Source organism: Pelecanus crispus, chromosome 10 (genome assembly GCF_030463565.1).
Source record: "Pelecanus crispus isolate bPelCri1 chromosome 10, bPelCri1.pri, whole genome shotgun sequence".
Classification (NCBI taxonomy): domain Eukaryota; kingdom Metazoa; phylum Chordata; class Aves; order Pelecaniformes; family Pelecanidae; genus Pelecanus; species Pelecanus crispus.
The window spans coordinates 8,671,052-8,698,213 of NC_134652.1; the positions used below are offsets into that span (position 1 = coordinate 8,671,052).

A 27,162-nucleotide genomic window follows, 5' to 3' on the forward strand; every position below is an offset into this window, starting at 1 on the left:
TATGGTAAAAATCACACCAGCAAGAAATCACTTTAATTTAGATGCATTAGCAATGTACTTTCTGGAGGTATTTACTTAATTGTTTGCATAATGACACTATATTAGAATTCATAAGATAGACAATCAGCATATAAGTAAGAAAATGAACGTATTTATGCAACTTTTCTTCTTCTTTGCACTTTTCCTGTAATGCACGTACAGGGGCAGTTCAAAGATTAGCTTTACCCCATGGGGCTGCTTTGCCAAAGCTGATTTATTTGTTGCTGTGAGCTGACTAAATAAGGTTCCTTACATCACCCTTCCCTCTTGCTCAGTTTCATTCTTTGGGAATGAGATGAAGAAGTTCTTGAGTAAATCTCCTGTAGTTGGGGGGCTGAGGGAAGGGGGGATCAAAGATGTTTGCTTAGGTAAAACTTCAGGGTCAGCCTAACTGTTCAGTGTATGTTTTATTTCAAGGTAAATATTGGACTTCTGAAGTGCATGTTGACTTCAACATGTTATACATCATTAGTAGAAAATTGAGCCTCATTCTTAGACCTGAATGCAGGGAGTACTTGGCTGGTGGGTGGGCAGTCACCCCAGCATATGCCTGAATAGCACTGAGACTGTGCTGAGCTTGCTGAGAGCTGCTGGCATGGGGTATCTAGATGCAGCACAGTGAAAGAAATGGTAGGAGTGAAACATTTGCAGCAATCCCTGTTGTTCACTTTTTCCTGGCACCTTGGTCAAGACAGAGAGGCATTACAGAACCTCTTCTGTACCATCCACCAACCAGGCATGTGTTTAAGCATCCAACCCAGAGTGATTTCTGACTTGTGGTTTGACCCATAAAGGATTGGTTTATGATACGGCTTTCATCTTACGTATATTGACTCTACAGTAATAATTCCTGAGAATTTAAAATAATTCAAAAGAATTTTGAGGTAACTCTGCCATGACTGGGAGTATAGTAGTTGTGGTGTTTGTACTTTATAAGCAAAATAAGGGCATAGGAGGAGGTAAGAGTTTTTATTTGACCAATTGATAAAGCTGGCAAAACCAGATGAGATTTCAGGAACACAGGCCCTTCTTCAGGTCATCCAGTTAGGGCTCCTCTTAATGCTGGTACATGCTTAAGGGTAGGGAGCTGAAGCAGCTATCACCAAGAATGTGTAGCATTAAGTAAGCTTGATAGGTGATTTGATTTGATTTAAACCTACACAGGGTATTTATTCGTCAGAAGTACCAGAGAGGAAAGAAGGGCATGGATGAAGCATCATGTTGAATTGAAGCCTCCTCAGAGGAGAAGGAGGACAAGCTTCCCATCTTCAGACCATGTTAATGTTGGAGTATTTAATCTGCTGTCACTTTGTCTTCTTTGTTTGATAGATCTTTTAATAAGGGAGAAAAAAAAAACAGTTGACTTTTTAAGCTGCTGTGCAAGAAAAAAAAAGACTAACTAGCTTCTTACTGTTTGTGCTTCTCAACTTTCAGCTGAACAAAGAAAATAAGACCTTGAAAAGAATTAGTATGCTTTATATGGCAAAACTGGGCCCAGAAATTATCACTGAAGAGATTAACATTGATGAAGATGATTCATCCACAGATACAGAAGCTAACTCTGGATCATGCAATTCTATGCATTGTCAGCAGCAAATAAAAGGTGAGTGTTGTTGCTGAGCCTACACCATCATACAATGCAAAAGTTGTCTAAAGAATGGCAGTATTGGTTTGGACCAGAGATCCGTCTGGCTTCGAGTCATGCTTCTGAGAGTGGTCATCAAAGGATTTCCAGGAAAGACTGTAAGAATGTGGTAGGCTTGTAGTGATGCTGTGTAATGTATATGGTGTATATACAGCCTGCAAAGTAGGTTACAATGCAATAGGAAAATGAGATCTGCACAGCTAAGAGAATTCAGTGTCACTGAGTCGGTAAAAGAAATATTTCCTCAGATCCTTAACAAAGTAAAAGTTAAGCAGAAGGACAAGGTCACCTTGGTATTACTTCAACTGCAATGTCACTATTTCAAAGCTTGTAAGCAGGACTCTCCGTTTCTATTTCCATTAGGTACCTTTGTATGCGCAAACTTCATTCATATTCCAGAGCTATTACCAAACAGCACCTTAAAAAGGGACTGTTGTACTGGGTAAAACAGCAAAGCTTGGGAATGTGGATATACATTAATAAGAGAAATATGTGCTTTTTTAAGAAATTTCTGGTTCTTTTTTGAGAGGCAGTTCGTATTTCTGTAATGTAAAATCTGCCTTCCTTTGTCGTCTGTGATGAAGTCATTGTGATTCTGTATGCATTCCAAAAAAGGGGAATGCCCACATTCTGCATTTGGTGACAGAGAGAGAGATTAAGTGGTTCACTTTTTAAAAAAAAGCTTTCAGTTTTTTCTGATAGTAAGTTACAATAGCAAATGATGTCTAAGTACAGCTGTCCTGAACTTTCAGCCTGACCTTGTTAATTGTTTTCTGTTTGAATGCAGCAGCCTCAATGAAGTGGTACAAAGTATCACTGAGAAAAAAGAACAAGTGTTGTAAAAATGCTTTAAAAAAATCCAACCCAAGAAATAAAATGTCATAGTACCCTTCTATAATAAGCAGTTTTCCATCCTATAGATGTAGGAGAAGAGGCAGAGAACAGTGTGATGCACACCATGCAACCCATCTGAATTGGAAATAAGGCTCTGTAGTTCCTCCTGTCTTTTATTGGAGAAAGATGTCAAGGATACATTTAAAGAGAGCAAAGACTCTGGCTGTAGATCAGAGGAGAACATGGTTAGGAGGCTGGCAGGGTCAAGTTAGAGAAATATTTTAGAAAGGCTCTGATGCATATGCTTTCTGTCTTGACAAAGAATTCATTAAAGAACGAAATGTGGCATGTTGTAAAGGATTTAGAACTCCTGGCTTCTGCTCCTCTCTCTGGCCTTATTATTAAATGTTAATGACCTTGCTTTTACAAGTGCTGAGTATTTTTAAAAGCACTGGCATCCCTTTTGCTATAGGAGAAGATATTCCATCCCTGTGCCGGGAGAGAAGTGTGTGTGTGTGTGTATGGTAGCAGAGTGATCTGGCGACATGGACCAAAAGGCAGAATCAGGGCTGTGTCCCTAGCCTAAGCCAAGCTGCATGGTGTTTGTCTTAAGGGGAAAATCTGAAGTTACATCTTGGTTTACCTGCTAAGTGAAAGACCATATGCAATGAAAGAGGTGTTTGCAAGACTCCCCTTAATTCCTTGTGGTGTTGCCCAAGGTGAAATCTGATCTTCTGTGCATGTTTATGATCCCAAACATTTGTGTTTTGTGTTGGGGATCTTGGAAGTCTTTTAGCCTTCTCACCATTCAACAAAATATTGGATGTTTCTTGGAATGATTCCTTCCCTCCCACCACTTTTCTGTAAGGATATACAAATAAGGCAGTACAGTCTGAGGCTCTTTGATTAACACCCTCTCGTTTATTAAAGGGATAAAATTTTGTCTCTCAGATAGCAAAATAAGAGGAAGGTATCTCCTACATTAGGGAAAGGTGATAGTAAAGCTGTAGTTCCTAATGGAAGTGTCGAGTGGTCTCAGAGCAGTACCTGAAATTCATTTCTAGGTTTTGGGTTTTCTTTTTAGCTGTCCTTTTGGCTATAACAAGAACTGAAAACTCAACTGTGTTGGTCAAGTAGCTTAGTGCACACCCTGTATCTGAAAAGAAACATTTCTTGTACACATTTATAAAGATTTAGGTATATGGATATGCTTTCTTCTCTGGATAATGAGGTTGATATACGATCGTAAGACCTGACTTAATCCAGTTACCATAAATTTCAGTGATACTTTTTTCCCCATTAATTTCACTGGAAAGCACAAATCCATAAAACAGACAATTTGGTTCAAGAATCTTCTGGGAAAACAGGTCTTTTTGTTTACTTTAGAATGTGTGTGCCTTTAATTTGGAGAAAAATAAATCTGAGGCTCCTGAATTGGGAGGGGTGGGGGCTGGGGTAGAATCAACGTTTTCAAGATGTGAGACCAAACAGAATGACATCCAGCATGTCATCATCATCTGCGATTGATTAGCAACAATTTTCTCAACTTGTGGCTGGTATTCAACGAACAGCAGTGCTATGAAATACTGGAAGCAGGTGGGGAATGAGAGCACTTACTGAAAGCTAATATATATCAATAAATTTATATTTTTGTGGTGTTATGTTAACCTAAACCTTGATATATTATGTATGCAAACTGATCTCCTGTTAAGAAGTGATTATAATCAAATGTTTTATTCTGTTGTGAATTTAATTTATTTCATATTTTGATAATTAAGGAACAAAAATTCTGAGGGGAAAATTACAAGCATTAGCTCTTCATCAGTAAAGGTTATATTCTGACTCTGTTCACAATAATGTTACAAAGACTATAAATTGGCAGCTGTTCAGGACAATTTCTTCAGTGAAAACCTCCCAAGTATTAACTGCCTGTTGTTTTGTTTATTTCCCTTGTGACAAGAACTCATGATCCAAAAAGAATTGAAGTGCATTAATTTGTTTTAAAGGACGCCTATTAAAAATTGCTTTCTGCTACCTCCGTACTAGAGTCTCTGTGATGTGACAGTCTCCTGAGTAGGACTAAGGATACTCTGTGGTGGCAGGATTGGCCCTGTCGTAGCAGGAAATGAATCATTCAGAATGCAAATAAAGACAGCAGTACTGAACAAGGCAGCTTACCTCAATAGAGTAAATCTGAAACTGTGGCCCAGTTATAGATCTGTTACTTGACACTTATGCGAAGTTCCTAAATTATTGAGGATGTACCTTGAATACAACTGATGCTTTGTATGCAGTTCAGGTGTTTCATACTCTATTGTACTTGCATTGCTATGACATTTCCTTTGTTGTTTTCTTCCAAGAATAAAATATATTTTTCATTTCCTTCCTCAAACTATAGAGCTGCGAGATCAAATCATATCTGTTCATGAGGAAAAGAAGACCCTAACCATTGAACTGGAAAACCTGAGGTGCAAACTTGTAGAAGTAATTGAAGAAGTATGTATTGTACCATGGAAGGCGAGACCGCATTAGCGTGTAGTCAGTACTTTTTGTATCTAATTTTGCTAAAAACACTCAGTTGTGAAGTTAATTGAATACTACCTAATCGCAAGTCCTGCCAGCCTGCCCATATGATGGAGCACTTAGGGCATATGCCTAGAAGGGTCCTTCTACGTCAGAGTGCATGCAGTCTGCTACTGTTGCTGGCACATGACTTTTCACGATCTGTTCTAATGCCCATATTACTACTCTCATCTCCCCTTCCTGACAGCCCCTCACCCATCACAGCCTGCAGAGTTTTTTTGGATTTCCTTAAACCTGTGGATGTGCAAGAAATACTTTTGGAGAATGTCCAGTTTAATCACTGGTGCTACTTCATTGAGCATATCCTTGAGTTTAGCCATTGGCGGTGCCCTGTCATGGCAATTAGACCAGCAAATTGGCTTTTTGAGCCAGCAGAGTTTCATTCCTGCTTGAAAACTGGATAAGCCATGTACTGATGCAAATCAGGACTTAGTGGCTCTTCCTGTCTATGCAACACTTGGATTCAGAAAGACACAGCTGACAGCTCTTGGACAATAAACAGAGCCCAGGAAAAAAACCAAAACAGCAGCCTGACTATATTAAAATGCAAACAGTCAAGGGCAAGCTAGTAACTTTTCAACCAAGTGCTCATCCTGAAAGGTTCCAAAGATGTTATATTTGCAGCTGTGACTTCTATGTGCCATGCAAACGGGCTATGGGAGCCCCATGTGAAGGATTAGTTCACAACCCTTTAATGCCATCTGTTATGGGGTCTGTAAGTTGGGGTAAAAATGCTTTCCATCCCACTGGAAACCCTAAGATCAAGGCAAACCTAAGAAACAGAATTACTGAAAGCAAAATATTGCTTGCATTATGTCTTGCTATACGCCTTATGCCACTAACTAAAATACTCTTATTGTTGATTTCTTCTTTATACTTTTCTAGGTGAATAAATTGAAAGAAGAAAAGGCTGTTTTGACAACAGAAGTTAATAGGCAGCAAAAACTGTTGGAGAAATGTAACAGAGGTGTGTGGTCTCAGCAGGTTCTCTAACAGTTTGCTACATCCTTTGCAGAAGCTTCAGAGCTTTTATGTTGTGGTACAAAGAGCAGGTTACAGAACAGTAACCGTGGTCCAGATCTGACACTTGGCCTCGTTGCTGCAGGCACTGCATAAACACATGGACTATTCTAGACTATCTCTACTCCGGGAAAATGTGACAGGGTAAAGAGCAGGTTGAATGTGAGAATAGAAAAAACTTTCTGCTCTGTGGCACAAGTGGCAAACTAGGGCAAGACGACAGTCCTTCACAGAGATGGAGTTTGAACCTTAATCTCCTGTTTTCCAAAATCATTACGTCAGCCTTCCTTTTAGTTGGGACACAGCTAGTAATTTTGAATATCTAGAGACCTGGGAGCAACTTGTGTTTTTGTTCAGAGGGTGGTGAGGAAAAAGCAAGAGTACTGGGAATGAGGTAAATAGGATTTCCAAGTTATGGAAGGAAAGCAGGGACTTTACTGGAAAGAGATGAGAGGTAAAACCAGGGCAGGGAAAGTCTAAAAAGAGATACGTCTCAGAAAAGGAAAGCTTTTGCTTGATGAAGGCAAGTGCTTCCATGTCAGAAACAGTTGACCCAAAAGAAGTTTAGAGGGGAGGGGAAAGATTTTAGTGCCTTGGATTATTGTACCCTTTTCTCTTGTTGCTTATTCAGCCTTGTAAAATTAAAAATTGTTTGGTTAAAAGTCTCGTTGGCTGTTTCACATTTTCCTGAAGTGGAAGACAAGGGGTCTGGCCAAGCTACAGTAGAGCATATCCTGTAAGCTTCCATGAAGTGTTCATCTCTTACCTCTTCCATGTCTCTGCATTGCTTAAGCCTATGACGGGCAGTACTTGAAGGCTCTTAAAACACCAAACTTCAGATAGGTTGATTAGATCAGCTTGAAGAAGCTTTTGAGGGGATAGTGTGGCAGATGAAAAGTTTCTGAAATGTTCTTCTTTTGATCATGCTTAGAAAAAAGAAAACCCCTTGTTTTACATTTGCCTGTTTTCCAGGAAGGAGGAGTTATACCAGGCTATGCACAGGCAACATAAAGCAAGCTACCTAAGTATCCGTTCAGTACCTACTATATTCTGTGTCTATGCGGCACTGTCTTGGAGCTGTGTAATCAATACATTTCAGTCAGAGTTGTTGAATTTATCTTAAATCTTTCTAAGTGTGTGGGTGGTTTGTTGGGGTTTTTTTGTTTGTTTGGTTGGTTTTTTTTAAGTTAACATTGTTTTGAGAATCGGGTGGGCTGGGATTTGTATTCTGCTGTCTAAAGTACTGCTTACTGTAGGTAGGTTTAAAAACTGTTATGCTTGTCTCCAAAAAAGCAAGAAATTTGTGTACGACAGTGTTAGAAATCCAGTATCATCACCCTGCCAACTAGTCGTCAGCCAGTAAGAGCTAAAGCTTATCAAGAGAATGCAAGCATAAGAATAAATGATACTTGAGTACTTCTAAATGGTGCTTGCTGTCCTGAGTTGAGGCCTGTTCAGAATGGTTTGGGGAAGCATGCCCCATGGTTCGCTTTAGCCACCCATACGAGCCTCGCTTTTGTGAACACAATTTAAATACAGGCAACACAAAATTGCGCTGCTTTCTTCTTGAGGCTTCTTTAAATCTCCATTGTAAAGGGACACATCAACCCCCACTCAAACCAGATAGGCAAATACAGGTGCCTCCAAAATAACGTAGTAATCTTTGGTAGATTCAGCAAGGCTCTCTTGCAGCTTTGGTAGCTTACACCCAAAGAGGCAAAATATGATCTGTGCTACATGATGCCTGTTACTGGAGATTTTGAGTCTGGGCAGGAGGAGTATTACTCTATTCAGAAAATCAGTAATTGTACATATATATAGCGAGGTTTAGAGCAAAGAGGACAACTATTGCAAAGCGGACTGTATATGGAAATGTAAAAGTAGGTTACATCTTCATTCAAGGATTCATGGTACTGGGGAATAACAGCTTATCTGGGTAAATCAGTCAGTACTTTCTTCTTACTTTGATCCATTCCACTTTTACTTTTGATCTTGTTTTATTCTTATAAACAGTGTCTGTGCTGGCAGTAGAGGAATACGAAGAGCTTCATGTAAACTTTGAACTGGAAAAGAACCTGCGGAAGAAAGCAGAGTCATTTGCACAAGAGGTGAGTAATCAAGAAAAAGGGATCTTGTAAAATGAAGACATTGCAACTGGGCAAAAACTACCGGCTTAGATGACTTGATTTCAATTCCCAGCTCTCGTACAAAAGATGTCTTTCAATATCCACATACTACTTAGCTAACATCTGTACTTCATCCGTAAAATGGGTTTACTATTTCAACAGCATTTATAAAGCACTTCAGAATTATCCATGCAGTCTTACCTCTTTCCCCTTCTAAAGCGAGGCTTTAAATTTATAATGGGCTTAGTCAGCCACAACATTTCAATGTGGTATATGTAGTGGTTGGATCTAGGAAGGATTAGCTGCCTTTGTAGTGATTAATTTGAAGCACTGTGTTTTTCCTGAAAAAAATCTGTGAACTCAGAAAAAAAGTGTTGCAAAATACAATCTTAGTTGAGCTTTGTGCAAGTTTGGCTGCTATTTAACATATGCCTTTCGAATAACTACTGCAGGGAGGATTCAAGCGGAAAAAAAATTGTTTCCATTTTCTAGAAAAGGTATAAAGTCCCAAAGAGGAAAATGAGTTACTGGGTAGCATTATGGAGTGGATGGTGGTTGCTCTGATGGCTTGTGACTGGCAATGTTTGCCTGAGAAAATGCTGACAAACTCTTTCATTCTGTTGATAGACCAAAGCCCTATAAAATCATGAGTTTATTTTTGTTTTGTTTTTTCTCTCATGTGCTTTTTCTGTTTGCACTCTGGATTTTGAGAGCTCTGCACTTGGGTTATATTTTCAAGCTTTTCTATCCCAAGCCATGCCTCAATATTTTCTTTATTATAAGTTGGGCTTCCTAAGTAATCATTTTTCATGGAGGTCAGCTTTAAAGAAAACCAATATATATCAAAATTACATGAGTCATCAGTACTGAAATACTGTAAATAAGGGAAACATCTGATGTGAAGTGTATTTTAGATTTTGAAACCATGGCTGCCAGCAAGCAGATGTTTAGTCTTCAGGAAGTCAGCTTTGTCTGAATAGACAGCTCTTTTGCTTTTTGTCTTTGCTGCTGCTGTTTCTCTCTCTCTCAAAAAATTTAAAAAAACAAATGTATTTTATAACTCCTGTGCATCTAACTGCATTCAGTCAGTGATTGTAAGCAAGGACATATATACGTTTTGAACCTGTATAGAAAACAGTGAATATGCTTACTGTGTTCTGTTAATCTTGTGGGGTTTTGCTGGGTATTTGAGTGTTTTGGATATGAACAGAACCATGTAGCAACGTTTTAAATGAAACAATTTGAGAGGGGTTTGAGAGAAACTGTAAACAAATTTGAAAATCTGGAAGCTGGGGTGAGGAAGTAGACCCAGATGTTGCTTGCACTCACGCTCTCGTGTCTGAGAACGTGCTCTCTGTGCCGTGTACAAAGGTTGGAGACCTTCAGGGCACCTGGTCCAAGGGTACTGGTTCTCTTTCTCCTCGTTCCACCTTCTGCCACTCTTTCCTGCTCTTTCCTTTGCAAGGTCACCCTGTTAACCCTTTGGGAAACCCCTTGAAGGAGCTAACTTGGCAGAAACCTACTAACTTCTAGGTACAGATCAATTTCTCTTTCTGTCAACAGGAAAATCTGCATTTAGGTAACAGGGTTGGGTGCTCACCCTAAAGGAGGAAAGTATTTGCAAGTTCAAGTGTATTAAGCTTTGGTAGATCCTTTTTCATTCATACAGGTATATGGTATAACCTAGCTTTAGATAAACTCCTGCTTATCAGTTCCACTACTGAAGCTTTAATCATTCGATGAGTCAACTTGTAATTGAAGTAAATTTAAATTTATATAGCTTGTATGTATATATATACGTACCTGCAGTCTCCTGCCTATTGTTGTCAGTATCTCTGCCACGTGTTGAAAACGTAACTGTACTTCAGGCAAAGGTAAAGCAGCTGACACATTTTCCCCCCAAAGGAATAAGATGCGATAGAAATGAATATTATTTACCAATTATTAAAATGTCCTGTTAACTCCCAAATTTTAAGTGTAGAGACGGACTTTTCAGCATGCTGTTAGAGTCAAGAGATGTGGGAGAGAAATCACTTGAGGAGTGATTTCTGAAATCAGAGACTGCACTTGCAGCCTCTTCCAAACCCCGCTTTTACAGAGCTTTCTGGGATTGAGCCCAAATTCCTCTGCTGAGAAGAACTGGACACCTCCTTTTGCCATGGCTTCAGTGCTGTTGGGCTATTTACATTTTGATCAAAGGTTCACTGTGGTTTTTCAGAAATAAAAGTGAGATCTGCAAATTCCATTCAAATTTATTAAACATAGAGGCATTTATTAGCAACCAAAAGTTTTTAAACAAAATAATACCTATGTTTATTAAGTATTCATCTGGATTTTTTCAAGACTGTTACCAGTATGTGCTATAAAATGTTACCTTCTTGCAACTATTTTTAAATTTTAGGATACCTGGCTTTGTTCATTACCCATACTTTTATGATAGCTGTATTAATAATGCACTTTTTTTTTTCAAACCTCCTGAGACAGTACAGGCATTATTTTTTTATTAGCTGTGTTTGGCTGTAATATCTGCAGGACAGATTTTTTCAGAAAACAAATTTCTAAGAATGTTAAGCGTGTTCTTTTAGCATGCATTATTACAGTATCTATCTTACATCTCATACTGTTGCTTTGCTTTATCTTCTAAAGTACAGAACAATTATGTGCTTCTATTCATTATCTGACAACAGAAGATTGTATGTAAAGGTCTTGCATCTCTTAGAAATGAGTAATTTATAAATGTGTAGTTAAGCTGGTTTTCACATCATAAAAGAGTATTATTTGATACTCTGGGCCCAGAATGTTGCTTCTGTTTAGATTCATAACTGTAATATTCAGGCAGCTATACATTTTGAAAGAGGATATTTAAAGTACTTTTTGTATTTGAATAACAAGCTGACAGGCAAGCTATTAAGTACACTGCCAAAGAAATGCTGATTTTTTGCAAACAAGTACTTTCTGCTTGTTTTTTGTCATTATTCAGCTGTTGTCTTTTCCAAAAATATGGGCCCCTGTTGCTGCCGATTGACAATGTAGCTCTTTAGATGAGCCTTTTCATTCCATGAAGTTCTCCAGTCCAAAATGGAGTCATTACAACAGTGAGCTTCAGGCCTGCATTAGTCTTTCCTTTGTGTACCTACTTCTCTTCATTTTGTATCATGCTATTCAGAAGGATTTTTAGAAAGTTTTTTAAAATGCAGGAGCATGTGATGACAAAGGCATTGCTCATTTGTGTTTGGGGAACTAGTAGCATTTCAAATTACTTTAAAAATCTGTTATCATTGGCCCAGTTTCACACTGATGGTGTCCCTTGAGTGACCTGAGACTTTAGAGACACAGGCTCTGGCCCACAACTGCATCCACAACAGCAATGCTGTATGCTTGGGTGAGGTTGTATGAGCGTCCTCTCGCATGGATCATGCCTCAAGGTCACAGCTGTGTTTTGAGAGATGAGGTTTCTAGGATGTGCTTACAGGAGCTGTTTGGATTACGCTAAGGATGTACAGGGATTTTCTGCTTTCTCTTTCTTTCATCAGCCACATGTTTTCTCTGTCCCTATAAAGTGTTTCTTGAAAAAACAAAAAACTTGCTGGATTTTTGCTTGAGTTTTGCAGAAGCCACAACGGTTGGTTGTGATAAGCTGTGCAGTGTTGAGACAAGGAGTGCGTTTGAGTAGAGGGCAACACCGTTTATTCAGTGCTTTGTGCTTGACTTGTCTAGAGCACTTTGAGAAAGGAAGTAGGCTCTGAGTAACATGGGTATCACTGCAGCACCATGGCGTAGACTTTAGAGTGGCACATCTTAGTGTTTCGTATTATTGTTTATGACCTCTCAAACAGCCTAGATGTGTCTTTTAGCTCACTGAAATATGGATTTACTGCCTGTGGAGGGGCTTGTTTGGTGGTGGGCACGTTGTCTTTCTAAGGGGCTGAGGTATCTGAAGCTTGCCTTGACGGGGGGAGTTGGCCCATGTATTCAGATGAACCCCTTTCTCCATAGCATGGCTTCATCTTGTAGCTTTGCCCTCCTGGTGTTGCGTTGCAGCTCTGATGGGAGGAGACCAGATGAGCGACTGGCACGGGCTGCTTTTGAAGGGATGCTCTTTGCGTTCTGCCCTTCTGACAAGCGAGGAGGATATGCCACAGAACGTGAGCAATTGGGAGTGCAGGTGTGAGAGAGAATGGGTGGGTGAGCGTGTGTGCAGAAGCGAACACAGATGGGGCAGAGGAAAGAGAAGGAGCAAGAGAGGGAGGGAGCAAGCACGTACGTATAGGAGTGAGCGAACACTTGAAAATCAGAGCTTTTGATTAAAAAAAAAAATCCAATACAGCTTTAATTATAGTCATGCTGCTGGCACCACCATAATATATATTTAATTAATCAAAAATGATCCAACTTCAAACATTAGAATTCATGCTCTTTAGAGGTTCTAAAGAAACTGAGTAAATATTGTCAGCCGTGGTGTGGAGAGGGGGAAGGAAAAAGAAAAAGGGTTTGAAGTGAATCACAATCCATTGTGAAAGGTACAGGAATCTGCATAAAAGAACTAAATAAATAGAGTGTGTAAGGGGTGGGGGCATGGAAAAATCTGTACCTACCTGAATAAAACAGGGGTTGTTAACACAGGAATCTTGGCAAGCTTAACCAGAATTCTAGTGTCATGTTTTAAGAGACACTAAGATCTCTCAGCTCTTTGTGGAGCAGTTTATAAGAAAACAAAGGAAGGCAGAGAGTATCTTGAAGGCCATTGCAATAATATAGAGGCTAGCCCTGAAAAGCACTCTTCCACAAAGATGAGCAAAATACAATACATACAGCCAAAGCAAGCCAAAAGGGGAGGAACACAATGAGAGAAGTAAATTGAAAGTCTTAGCGATGTAAAAATCCCAGGAGTTTAACAAAATAATCTGGCATAAATGGTTTATTAAGCATACATCCTGCCTTGCAACAATATTTTGTAAAGTGAGCAGTTTATTACTGTCGTGTGTGCTGGCATGGAGACAACCCCTGCACCTAAAGTTACTCTGGAAGCCTCCTGGCGAAGAGGCAGTGTGCTCTCAAAGTTAGCACTGAGCTGTTGTTTTCTGCCCTCTGTACCTTAGATAAATAGAAATGAAGTGTCAAATGCTGAGCACGTTTGTTGGGGTTCCTCTCACTTTTGAGGCTAGCATAGGCTTTTTCTCAAAACACACAACTGGAAAAAAATAAAGAGTTTCCCAAATGTTTATGGTTATCTGTGAAATAGTTTGCAGTTTGAGCGGTTGAAAGGCTGCGTTCAAAGGAACTGTGATCCAGGTGGATTAAAAAAAAAAAAAGCGAATCTGTAATGTGCATCATTCATCTTGACTTCCCCCTAATTCTCAATACTTACACATGCATTAAAACAGCATACTATACCTATGTCTGTGTTTCTGAGTAACTATTACACAACAACATGTTTGCATTTAATTTGTTTACCTCAAAATGCCGCCATCCCGTACCTGGGCCAGTGCACAGCTGACATTACTTAATATGGGACTGAATCTTCCCTTACTGCAAAATAAAAGGTTGCTATCATTTTATAAGATTTAGGAAAAATTTTTGTCACTCTTAACAGATGTCTGCACTACTCATGAGGTTGTGTGCAATGGATTTGGTTATCTTGATGACCTGAGCTCCCAAAGAACTCTTCGTCAGATGCATTTGTGACCTTTTGGATTAATTTGTGAGGACTTTTGCATTAATGTGGTACATCTGTGAGTGGATACCACAAAACCAGCACTCATGGAGCAGCTCTGTGCTTATAAGTACCACACTCTGTGCATTACCAAGGATAGTTCAACAGAAACTGGTATCTGAAGATAATTAATTTGCAGTCCAGCTCACTGAACTGGAAATAATCATAGAATTGTTTAGGCTGGAAAAGATCTTTAAGATCATGAAGTCCAACCGTTAACCTAACACTGCCAAGTCCACCACTAAACCATGTCCCTAAGCACCACACCTACACATCTTCTAGATACCTCCAGGGATGGGGACTCCACCACTTCCCTGGGCAGCCTGTTCCAATGCTTGACAACCCTTTCAGTGAAGAAATTTTTCCTGATATCCAGTCTAAACCTGCCATGGCGCAGCTTAAGCCCATTTCCTCTCATCCTATCGCTAACTACATGAGAGAAGAGACCAACACCCACCTCACTACACCCTCCTTTCAGGCAGTTGTAGAGAGCGATAAGGTCTCCCCTCAGCCTCCTCTTCTCCAGGCTGAACAACCCCAGTTCCCTCAGCCGCTCCCCATCAGCCCTGAGCTCCAGACCCTTCACCAGCTCTGTTGCCCTTCTCTGGACACGCTCCAGCACCTCAATGTCTTTCTTGTATTGAGGGGCCTGAAACTGAACACAGTATTTGAGGTGCAGCCTCACCAGCGCCGAGTACAGGGGGACAATCACCTCCCTGCTCCTGCTGGCCACACCATTCCGGATACAAAATAATAATTAAAGAGATGTGGTAAGTGGTTACCTGAGCTTGAATGTTACCGCTCTTGAAACGTGATGCAACACTAACATGTTTCGTCAAGCTTTTCCCCAAGAACAGGCCCGTGAAATAGTAACAGATGTATGCTCTAGGAAACTCTTTGGTCTCTCTCTCTGCGTCCGTCCCCGTCCCGTCCCCCCCTTCTCTTTTTTTTGTTCAGGCAATTAATCTGTTGAGGAAAAAAGTGACGAGGTTTCCTACTTTTTCATGTGATCTGTTTCTGAATATATTAGATAGTGTCTAAATGCTGTAAGACTGTGAGTGTTATAGAAGGTATCACTATACTTCTACCATGATGAAAAGAAAACTGTTAACTGTAGGAAACAAAGAAATAAGTAACAATAGAGATATTTTTTTTCCCCCTTTATTTTGGGCCCTGGGCAGTTATGCCTTGTAAGCAAAGAATGAGTGCTGTGGTTTGACAAACCCTTTTGTACAGAACGGGCTATTAAAATAAATAATAGTGTGTTTTTAAGGAAGTCACAGTGCTGGTGGGGATTCAGTTTTCTCACACTCAGAATACATGCTCCAGGCACCTCTGTGGTGAGAAGCAAATGGTGGACAAGAGGTAGGGTTAACTCACCTACTCCAGTTCCCCCATTCTGAGTAAATTAGACCTCTTTAGCCACAAAACTTACTAATGCTACATCTTGTAGCTCTTTAGAAATACTCCCTTCAGAAGTTGTCTGGGAATTAGCTAAATAACTAAAGCAACTGTATTGTATCTTTATTGGTCTAAAATTGATGCAGGTCAAAAACTATTAACCATAAAATATTATCAATCGTCTGGAGAGTGGGGAGTGACTGCAGCTGTCCCATTACTGTACATACGCCTGTTTTCATGATCGTGTTGCTCAGTTTTCTGTGGCAGTTTGAAAATCCAACTAGGGTTAGTCTTTGGCTCCTCTGAAAGAAGAAGTCTATGAAGGTCACAACACATTGCCAGAAATGCATTGCTCTGGTTTTCCATACTTCATGTGGGGTTTTTTTTGTTAAAGAGAGTCTCGTCCTGTGCCCTCCCTGCCCTTGATATGTGCTGTTTGGGTAACTTTCTGTCTGACATCATGCGACAGTTACTTTCTATAGAAGCAGTTCCCAGGCGGGGAAGAATATGAGCACCAGACACAAAATTTTCAGATCAGAGTAATGCCACGTGCACTTAAAATTAAGCTTGTGCTGAAGTAAGTTTTCTGGATTGTGTCCTAACTGCAGATTCCATTTATTTGTTGTAGCTTTTTTCCTGAGCAGCACTTCAGACACCTATGAACCCACTAAACCACAAGAGATTTGTAACTTATATGAGGTTGATATCATTGCTTGATGCGCACCATTGAGCCTGAGTGTAGAGAGAGCATTTCTAGGTCAATGTCCAAACTATGGGTGCATTTCTTAATGTGTTTTAATAAGATACATCTGCTTCTCAACTCCTCTATCAAAAAAACCCACTAGCCATTGTTTCCTGCTGTAATATTTATATGCAGTGAAGCTCACAAGCCCAGGTATCTTTGATAATACAGTACAGTTAAGCAGTTACAAAGTTAGAGTATATTTTTTTTTCCCCCCCCTGATTAGCCATTGAACTAAAATCCTCATCTGGATTTTAAACTGAGTTCTTCCTGAATTTCAAACCACTTAGTGCATTGTCAAGCTGTAATCAGACAAGATCTCTTTGTCCCCCCATCACATAAAATCCTTCAAACAGCCTGTTCTTTTGGGGAGATACAAGTACCTCGGACCCTACCTCTCCTGGGACTTATTTCAGGTCTGAACACAAGCCTGTAAGGCTCCAGGGTACACATAATGCAAAAGACATCACCTCCTGTAAGTGATGACAACTGTAAATGAGTTGTTTACCACTCCGTAAGGATGATTTCTCACTAGGATGTGGAGGGGATGGAGCAGTGCTGCCCAGGATTGAAATCAGAGCCAACTGCTCAGTTGACTGATCTTCTCTTTTCTGTTTGAGACTTCTGAAGTTTGACTCTGCCTTGCTATGTACCTTTTGTTACTTTATTCATAGTGGGTAGCATTTGTCAGTGATTTTTATTTTGCTTTATGCAACCAGTGATTACCTTATTATAACAGTGCTGCTGTATTGAGAGATTCTACCCCCTTCAAACTGTAGCTAAGACAAAGAAGTTATTGCACATAGTGAGTACCCAAACGATGCATAGAAGGAAATGTAGCAACATATGGATGTTAAAGCATTTCCTTTGGCCTCATTTTGCTCCTGGTAGAGGAGTTAGTTGGAAAGCATCCAGTTATACCCTGAACGCTACTTGACTGAGGATCGAAGTTCCCAGGGACTTGACACTAACAGAGTTGCTTTCTAACTTTTTTAATGAGGAAGAATTCCTTTTTCAGCTCTGGTGTAAACAAAAAACAGCTGCAGTGAACGCTCTGTAGGGTAATGGTTAGAGCAGGCGTCTGAGAATGAGGTGTGGCCCCATTAAGGTCAAGGGAGAAACTTCTATTATTGTCAGGATTTCACCCCCTTCTCTTTCCCTCTTCCCAATTCTTGTGCAAACTCTGCTGATGTAAAGTGGCCAGGTCCCAGATTTTCTGCACTTGGGAGCTTCTGTTTTTAAACTCAGGGCGGAAAGATACGAGTTGGTTTGCACAACACTTAGAGATTTTTTAAATTAAAATGATAGGTGTAAACAAACTATTGTCTTTTGTGATCTGCCTTTAGTTGCAGTTATCGTTTCAGTAGATTCCTTCAGCATCCACTTACATTTCTAGCACTGATTGGGATACTCTGCAGATAATTGTCTAGCAGGTGGCAAAGTCGGAACTAATCCATCAATTGCTTAAATTCCACCTAGTCCAAATAATCCTGTTAGTAGCTGTTTTGCCCTTTCAGCAGTCACTTTAATTAATATTCAGGCTTGCGCAGGCAGTCAGGTTTCTGCCCTGCTGAAGCAGGACTTGATTGTTTTAATTTTAAATTAGAATTAATTTCTATTTAATTCTCTAATGGTCTTTTTTGTCCCATGTCAAACACACAGAGCAACCTCTCAAAAACTTGCAATCAGTTCATCACTAGCTCTCTTTTCGGCTTTATCTGCTGCAACCATCTTGTCTAGTTTTGTCTCTTCCATTTGGAATATGCTGGTACTTCAAGGACGTGTGTGTAAGTAACTTCTGAAATGGATGGGACTCTCCATAAGAAATTGATTCCCATGTATCTGATTGCAGCATTAAGTTGTGAGCAACAATGTTTTTGTGCTGGAGAAGACACTTTGACATATATTGTAAGCAGGGACATATTTGCCGTGTCATGAAATTAATTTAGAAAGCTAATTCAAAATGCAGGACTTCATGTGAAAACTTCTGAATGAAAAGGTTTTCACCCAGTTCTTCAAGAGGATTTTTTTTCATTTTGTTGCAGAGGAGCATGAAACAAAGTGAATACGAATTTTCTACGTTCAGTGAAGTATCTGCTCAAGTTGAAGAAATCAAGTTGCTCTACTTGATTTCTTCTTGTTTTGGCAGCTTTCTGCTCCCTCAGGCTGGAACAACTCTGTTCTGTTGGTTTTAGTGGCAGAAACTCAGGGAACAAAAATCTGGAATTATCACCTCAAACTGTTTTTCAGATTAAAAAAAAATGAAACCCAAGTTTTCCACTTTGCTTTGAAAGTTCACAGTACTACAATGTTTGCTAAAGGTAGCTTCTAGAGAGATGTTGTTTCTGTCAAGGTTAAATAACTTTTGACTGACTTAACAGGAAAGCAGGAGGCTTTGAGACAGTATTGAGTTCTTCAGCAGTGATTTAGAAGCCTTTCTGAAGTATGATGTCTCAAAAGATGCTGTTTCTTTTAAGAAGATAAAATGTTAATCAAACAGATGAGTTGTGATACAAAGGCAAACCTTTATGGCTTGGGGTGGGTAGCTTTGATTCTGAACTTCTCTCGCCTTTGAATTCTTTTTGCCACAGCCCTACTAGTGTAAGGTAATGCAAGCATAATTGGTTTGACTGGCAGAATTCTGGGACAAGGAGCTGATGTCCAGTGCACATTTGTACCATGCCACAGTGGCCTGTGTATTGTCATAAATTTGTTTTTGTTTGTTTTATAACAAAGTATAGTACTAGAGCCTGTATTCATTGTTTCCTCTTCATTGAATACTTCCAGTCCTTTATTGCCTACCCCCATGGCACAGCTTTGCCCAATGAAGTGTTCATTGTAGGTTTTATTAGTATTAAGGCTGCATCAGTTGAGTCTTCTTGGCACACGGGGTCAAGCAGGCTGCGTTGTGAGTTAAAAGTTCAGCACGGTCAGCAGGCTTCTCACTCTCTATGTACAGCTAGAGAGAGTTGCTTGCTAAGAAGACTCAGTTGAAGTGTCCCTGCAAAGCACTGGGTGGATGCTTGCCATGAATCTGCATCAGCTGATATTTCTTTAAAATCCAGTTGTATTAAAAAAAAAAAAAAATCACATAGCACTGCAGCAGCATGGGATGGGAAGAAACCATATGTTGTATCTGTAGATTTTGGTTTGTGAATAAACCTCGTGGAACTTTTGTATTTCTAATACTTTATTCTTAAAATATCTTCTTGCTTTCGCTGTGCTATACAACAGTGTTTTCACAGTCTGAGGGCATGTCTGCATTCTCAGGCTGTTCTCTGTTCTCCTGCCATCAGCGGCATGCTTCGCTGACCTGTGCACACTCATCTGAAACCTCAGCGTGACCCGGTCCCTATTTCTGCTGTAAGCATAGGCGCAGCTGGCTTTGTCAAGAGTGGAAGCCCCTGTTGCCTGGGGGCAACCCTCTACCTGAAAGAGATGTCAAGATGCAGAATAAATTTACTAGGAATTTTTTTTTGACAGGAAGCAATCTTTCTTTCCCCAAGTTCCTAAACTGTCTGGAAGGAGCAGATCTCTCTTATGGAAACTGTATGTGCTAACAGCCTCCACACCTCTTAGGTGAAGCCTAGAGAAATGTGTGATTTTTTTTTCGGTGTCAAGTCTCTAGACTATTTGATTTTTTTTTTCCCCCTAATGTATGCATTCCCCACATCAAAAAAATAACTGGGGGAGAGGAAAGAACACAAGGATCAGGACTAAAAGGCTGAAATTGCCCTGAAATGCCTTTTCCCGGGGCAAGTGCATACACTGATTACACAAACATGGGCTGAAATTAATCTCCTGAAGACTCTTCATCCTTCACATATCCAGGTAACCCTCAAATAAGCAGGCGTTACACCAAGACTTGCAGATGTGTTTGAGGAGGTAGCCTGTGACTTCATAGACATTTTTTCCTCCACCTAGAGTTCTTTTAATCTCTGCAGACCTCCCAGAACAGGGATCAAATTGTTCCCATTTCCAGGAGACAAAATTCAGAGATGCATTTAAACTCTGAATGCTGCCAACACGTGGGTAATTGAGGTGTAGCCGTGGGTGGTTCTCTCAGCAAACACCTGGTTCCTTTCAGTGTGAGCTTAGCTCTTGTAAATTTTACTCTCAAACTTCCTTTCCCCTTCCTTCTCACCTTCTTCCTTGCTATCCCTACCACATTAACACAATGTTAATTTCCTCATTTTCTTTGCAATTGCTGTTTTTCCCAGGATAGCATTAGACTGTGCTTAACTATTGTTTTTGTTGGGGGTGGGTTTTGTTTTGGCAGATGTTTATTGAACAAAACAAGATGAAAAGGCAAAGTCAGTTGCTTCTGCAAAATTCTGCTCCTGATCAACAGCTTTTGAAGGCTTTGGATGACAATGCTAAGCTAACCCACACATTAGAAGAAGAGAGGCTTCAACACCAACAAAAGGTAAAACAGGATTACATTTCATCTCATGCAGAAGTCTCTGAAAGCCTCCTGAATTTAAGGAGTGTCATGTATTTGTTATGTTCAGAATTATTTGAGATCTTGTCCTCCATAAGAGTTCACACTCTGAAAACTAAATGTAAGAGAAGATTGTGATTCCCTTCTTCTGGGTCACTGGTAAGACATGAGTACAAAACCTGAAGGTTTGTCAGCCTGAAGGCTGTGGTTTACGTAAGTATTTTATTCTGGATGCCAGTAAAGTGCCATTACAAGCATTAAGTCAAGTTCCATCAAGTGAAGAAGAGATGACAGGAGAATATTTTGGACGTTGAGTAATATAAAGGGTATGTTGGGGAGGATAAGCTAAGAAGACCAGGAGGTGAGAGGTAGGCAGTTCACATTAGTAGTCTGGTCACTTGCTAAAGAAATGCATGGGGAAGAGCCAGACATACTGGAGCAGGGAAATGTTAGGTGAATGCTGCAGAGTGGTGTGATAGGATCTAAAGTGCTAGGTTCTAAACAAATACATTCTTTGAAACTGGACTAGATCAATTTCTAACTGGGAGAAATCACCATTGCTTCACTTGAAAGCCTGAAAACGAGTTTTCCCTTAGCTGTGAGGCCTGTTCTTAAAACTCTGGTAAAAGAGTAATGCTAGGAATAGGTAGACAGTTCCTGTACTTTCATCAGTGCAGCAATACTAAGACTATATGTAATCTCACATGCTTCTGAATGAGTATTTTGGAAGAATAATTGCCAGTTCTTAGAAAACCTCTGCGTCTTTGGGTCCTTGAAGTCTAGAGCAAAACATACATATTTAGGGAGTTGGGAAGCGATTGCTACTCTGCAGCTGAATGCTGCCTCTAAACCTGATGTTCCATAATTCACCCACTGGCATCTGCATGAGTTGAGACAAGGGAGTTTAAATAACCAACCTGTCAGTGGAAGCAGTCAGTAAGAGAACAAAAATGTCAATGTTCGCGTGCTTCAAATGAAGAAACGTTCTGAAATTCATTTCTAATTATGTGATAGAAACTCTATAAAAAGAAAAAGGGAACATCTTATAGCTTAATTACTTTGAAGCTAAAGACATATTCTAAAGGAGAGATGAAACAAGTTAGGATCATAATAGAAAATTCTGACATCTCTCAGAAAAATCTGTCCAGCTCTTATTCAAAAATTGTCTTCTTTCTGGGACTTGTAGTTCACTCCTATGCTATAACATCATGTTTTCAGGAATAACTGTGCCTACTGGGTTATTTGTCAAAAGGAAGAACAGAAAATACCTTTTATTGTAATGAATGCTATTGTTTGCCAACTGCAGATCAAAGAATTGGAAGAGCAGCTAGAGAATCAAGCACTGCATAAGGAGATTAGTCGTCTTAAACAGCAACTAGAACTTTTGGAAGAAGATAAAAAGGAACTAGAGCTTAAGTGTCAGAGCTCAGAAGAAAAAGCTAGAGACCTAAAGCATTCAGGTAAAATAATGTAATAACTTTCATGTTAGAGGTACAGCTGGGGGGGTGTGAGTGGTGCACGTCTGATAGAATCATGCATGTTATGTTTGAGACCCCAGAAGCAACAGCTTTTGTGTAGCTGAGATCCAGACCTGTGCTTCACAAGACAAAGTACAGCAACTGCCTTCAACCACAGAACAGTCGTGTCCAGAATGCGTGTGAAAGAATAACCTTGTAAAACTTTTGTAAGGTATAAAAATACTGTTGTTAGATTGCCCTGAGTCTTACGGGTGGATATATACATGTGAATGGGTTTCTATGTGAAAGACACAATCCTTTGTATTCAGGCAAAATGTATCCTCTTACCTAGTTTTAAAAATAAATAAAATGGGATAACTCTGCTCTTTTTTTTTTTTTTTTGCAAAGATGCACAGTGATTTATCAGACTGTGGACTCTACATTGCATGAATTGTACAAAAACATTCCATAATTATCAAGCTACCCAACCCTTTAATAGTCTTGTAATAGAAGACACCAGTGAAAATAAAGACATGATTTAGCCCTTCATATTGACATGTGAGAAAACAATTTCTGTTGATGTGAGAGTGTATGGGGGGGTGTTTCCTTTTTTTTTTTTAAACAGATATTTAAAAGGTAAGTACTGCCTTCAGAGCCCTGCAAAGGGAGTTAGCCAAACAAATCTGGTGGGCTTTTATGGCTCATGTGCATGAGAATTATACATCTAAATTTCTTCCTTGTAGTCAAATATTTTCTTCCATGTGAAGTGACTGAAAGGAAAGAATCAGTCTTGCTAGCTACTGTGTGTGTCTGCCTCTAAGATTTAAACTAACACCGAAAGAATAGAAGCAGAAAAGATTCACAGAATATTTAGGAGGGAACAACTGTTGCAGTGCAGATGTTCATAGAGTTATTGTTATCAGGATGGTGCCTGGCTTGTCTGCAGCATCCTGTCTGTTGAATGAGGAAATTTCTGACCTAATGCTCTTTATTTAAAATTGCTTTTAAAAAGGGTCCCTGGTGTGTGTGGCCTCACTATAGGGAATGTGGAGTATGGCTGGTTAAGTATTTGCATGTGCCTTTGCTTTCAGTCCTTGTTCGCTCAAGGCCTAAGCAGGTGCTGGTTTTAAGTAGGATATCTGGTCAGAGAACCATTTGAGCCCCCGCCAGAGGAGGCCAAAGTCCGTATCTTTAGTTAAGATTCCATGTATAGCCATGCTTTTCTGAAACATATCCTTAAGAGCAGGATTATCTTTAAGCTTGTTAGCAGTCTTGCTTGGAAGAACTGCTTTGTGTTAGAGTTTTACATTACCCAGCCTTAAAAATACGCCCAGGTAGCATATGAGTTCTTTTCAGCTGCCTTGGAAAAGATCTAACCCTCACAGCAGATTCTTTCTTTCCAGGCTTGTTTGTCCTTCAGAAGGACATTTAGAGTCATCGAATTTAAAGTCATGGAGTTGATTCCCCCCCCCCCCCCCCCCCCCCGCCCTTTTTAAATTTAAAAGTAAATGTTAAAGATGGTAATTTTAATTTGAATCCATCATTACGAGAACAAAGAACCATATCCACTTTGGAAATCATATTCTGTGCTTCTGCCATAATTCCTACTGTATTCAGAACAATTGCTAACAATTTTTGTAACTAAAAGAAATTTAAGACTTTTTTTTCTCTGTTTCTGCCCTTCCCCATTTGACAACATTTCAATTGCAGAGAAGTAATTTCCACATTTTAGATCTGACACAAAACCAGGAAAGAATCCATTCTGCCTGCCACCCAGTTTTGACCATTTTTATGGGGAAAACCCACAATATCAGCAAGACAGAGATAAGTCTGGAAACTGAAATTGTTTCTTACTTTCATCTCTTGTTAGTTCATTCTCAAATGCAACCTCAAATAGACCGTCGCAGGAATGTGATAAACTTTTTGCTGCTCTATAATTTTACATGAAGAATCCTGTATGAGAGAGAGTGTAATTTTAATTTCAAAAGTAACTCAAGTTGGAGGTCACCGGTTTAATGAGAATCCTGTGCATCTAGGACATTGTTCTTGGTAGAAAATGTTGCCAAAAATAGGACTTCCTAGCAGCTGTGTGGTTTAGTCTTGTTTGTTTTTTAGATAATTAGTAGCTTTTTTGCTTAAACCATCAGAATTGGGTTTTAGAGCAAATGTGAGAAACCAAGAACTCACTCTAGTTTGTTTTATTGCTCTTGCACAGTTGCTGAACTTCAAAAACGAATACAGCAGTCTGAAAATCCTGCACCACCTCCTCCACCGCCACCCCCTCCTCCTCTTCCTCCTCCCCCTCCTCCTAACCCTATACGGTAAGTGCTTAAACCAAGGGTCGCAGCATTAATGCTTTGCTGAAGCAGAATACATTACATGAGCTTGCATCCAAGCAGGAAGTGTATCTTTAAAGAAAAAAAGGCTTTCTCCATCTGTCTTGGGCTCTTTACCAGCAGGACACGCTCTGTGCCCCACCTGCCAACAGACTAACACCCTGACAAATTCTGAACGGTGTCTGCCTTGCCAAGCCTAACGAATTGTCTGGACTGTGACTTTGGAGGAGGAGGGATACCTGTCTCCTCTAAATTTAGGAGATTATTTTTTTCTGTTCACCTTATAGCTGTAATTACAGACTTGTGAAATGCTTGTCTGAATCTACTGCTAAGAAAACCCCTTTGAACCAAAGGTTATGCTGGATTACTGTGTGTCCCTTCCTGTTGGATACTGGTGATGAAAATGCAGACTCCATTGAGTTCCCACAATTGCTTTCATAAGTTAAACAGAAAAAAAAACCCCACCCAGAAAATCCCCACCCCATCATCATGCAGTTTTGGGCAAAATTATCAAAATTAAGCCTGATTTTTGCAAAGGACTGTAAAAGAGCCTGACCAATATATGATGTATCAGGCATTAGACCCAAATTAATTAACTAAGCCCTAAAGTGTGCTTAGTTAATTTTAGGAATGCAGCTAATCTTCATGTTGTCTGCTTGGTTTTAAAAATAAATGGACTTCGATGACACTTTCTAACCTTCTGTAATAGAAATTACATGCAGGAGTCTTGTTAACCGCTGTGTTAAATGTATGAATAGAGATGATGAGTAGGGAGAATGCATCCCTTTGTGCATCTTGCTTTGTTTATAGAAACCTAAACTAAACACGTTCTGAACAATTGTGTTTGGTCTTGTGCTCCTTTTACATCCGTTAACTTATTTGGCTTGCTTGCTTCTTTCTCACTAATGTGTAGCATGAATTAACTGCGGGGGGTGTTGTGGGTTTTTTTTTGTTTTGTTTAGTTTAAGTTTGTGCCCTTTATTGTTATGGAATAGATAACACTATTCATTTTAAGCCCTGTAGTAGCTAAATCAGAGTATTTCCTTCAGGCACGGTGACGTTTATGTGCGTAGAGGTTGTTTCAGGGCCTGGGCACTGGATGCTGCTTTTTTCTGGGACAGAGTTTTGACCCTTTATGTCAGGGAGGTCGCTGCTCCATAAGGAGCAATGTTCAGTAGGGAGCGATAGGCCCCACTGACGCATCAGATGTGCATAGGAGCTTATACTTGGGCTTTAAGGTGTATCATTTCCTTGCCTGGATTTTTATGTTTTGACTATAGTGAAGGGATAATTATTTGACACTGTAAGAAGATTACAAACTTGGACTTGGTGAGGAGATACTGATCACCATATTTAAATGTCCTCTGGAAAATAATACTTCAATATCTACAGCTCTTCCTTCCTTCTGTTATGCCAGAGCAGCTTCAATTTGTCATGTGTCACAATGAGACACTGTCTTTTAATATTCAAATCTTGGAGTGTTTTGATTTGTGCCTAATGTCTGTTAAAAAGAAATAAATTTCTCTGGTGTATTTTGATGGGAGGCATTGTGGGGGGTAATTCAGTACATACATCTGCATTCAAGAACTGTTAAATGAGTCTTTTGTAAGTAGCTGTATAATCAGGTATAAGTAAGCTGTTTCTGTGTCATGTTCAAGTTCATTCTAACAGTGTGTAATACCGGACAGAATGACAATCTGCAGTTTCATTTTCCCCAAAGGTCTCTCATGTCAATGATTCGCAAGAGATCTCACTCCAACACCAGCGTGAGCAAGAAGGAGAAACCTCCTCAGCAGGAGTCAGGTATGGCTCATTCTTTCTCAAGTCATGCTATTTATTCACTAGGTACTGGAGGTAAAGCTACTGCAAATGAACTGTTGGTACACATAGTGATGCAAATACTTATAACTGTCAACGTTAACAACTGCTACGCATGTCCCAGCATATTCATGTACCTTGCAGTCCAGAAATGTGATTGCAGCCCAGTCATATGTGCTCCAAGATAGGAGTTGGTATCTTCGGCATTGTAGCTTTGGTACTGCAAGCTTCCTTGAGATCTCTAGAAAATTTGCGTAGCTCTCGTAGCCATCTATGCCCCCACAACTGAGCTGGTGATCAGGATCCAATTTATTTTTTCCACCTGGATTTTAGTATGAACAATCTTTGAGGCTGTGGATCAGAAACCTTAAGGGTAGACCTAGCACTTGCTGTAACTGAAAAAAAGTTCTTGTCTTCCTAATTCTGGCTCTCATGCTTATCAGATATGTCACTGAGCTGATTTCATTCACCAATGTGGCAGAAAAAAATTATCTTTTGGTTTTTTCCCCCTTGGGGAGAGGGTGGTCATGTCTATTGTAGGCTCATGGAAGGACCTGACAAGATAAGCTCTTAGCTGGGTATGGTGATGTGCCGGGTGAGATTGATGGGGAGAAGAGGATGGTTTAATTTAGGCCCCGTGCTGTTACACTGACTCGGTGCAGCTTGTCGAGTTGCACCCTGGCAGTTTGGAACTGCCTGTAGTAGTTGCGCTGTAGCAGTGTTGAGAGGCTCAGCCTATGCCTCTGCACTGGAGACGCTACAGCCGCAGTTACAGTTTGTCTAGGGCTTTGCACTTCCACAGGTTATCTGGAAGAGGCAGAAGAACAAACCCAACAGGCATTAAGCTGAGAACAGGTTATACACAGGATAATACAGGGAAGTTTCCAACTTCCAAATGGCTTCTTGTTTGTGATTTCTTCCGTCCAGAGCCTCTCTGCAGAGCTAGTTTGTTAAATGCTTCGGTTTTCATCCGTCAATTTATATCTTATGAAATTACCACTCAGAGT

The 27,162-nt window shown here is 39.9% G+C and overlaps 1 protein-coding gene across 1 annotated transcript in view; it reads left to right on the plus strand.

Moving 5' to 3' along the window:
- Positions 1 to 27,162, plus strand: part of SHTN1 (shootin 1) — a 58,646-nt gene that overhangs the window by 13,031 nt on the left and 18,453 nt on the right. Inside the window, exons 4-11 of the mRNA XM_075717740.1 lie at positions 1,474 to 1,642; positions 4,917 to 5,014; positions 5,987 to 6,068; positions 8,135 to 8,229; positions 20,383 to 20,529; positions 21,851 to 22,004; positions 24,217 to 24,322; positions 26,058 to 26,140. Of these exons, the coding sequence (XP_075573855.1) occupies positions 1,474 to 1,642; positions 4,917 to 5,014; positions 5,987 to 6,068; positions 8,135 to 8,229; positions 20,383 to 20,529; positions 21,851 to 22,004; positions 24,217 to 24,322; positions 26,058 to 26,140 (934 nt within the window). The remainder of the gene's footprint in view (positions 1 to 1,473; positions 1,643 to 4,916; positions 5,015 to 5,986; positions 6,069 to 8,134; positions 8,230 to 20,382; positions 20,530 to 21,850; positions 22,005 to 24,216; positions 24,323 to 26,057; positions 26,141 to 27,162) is intronic.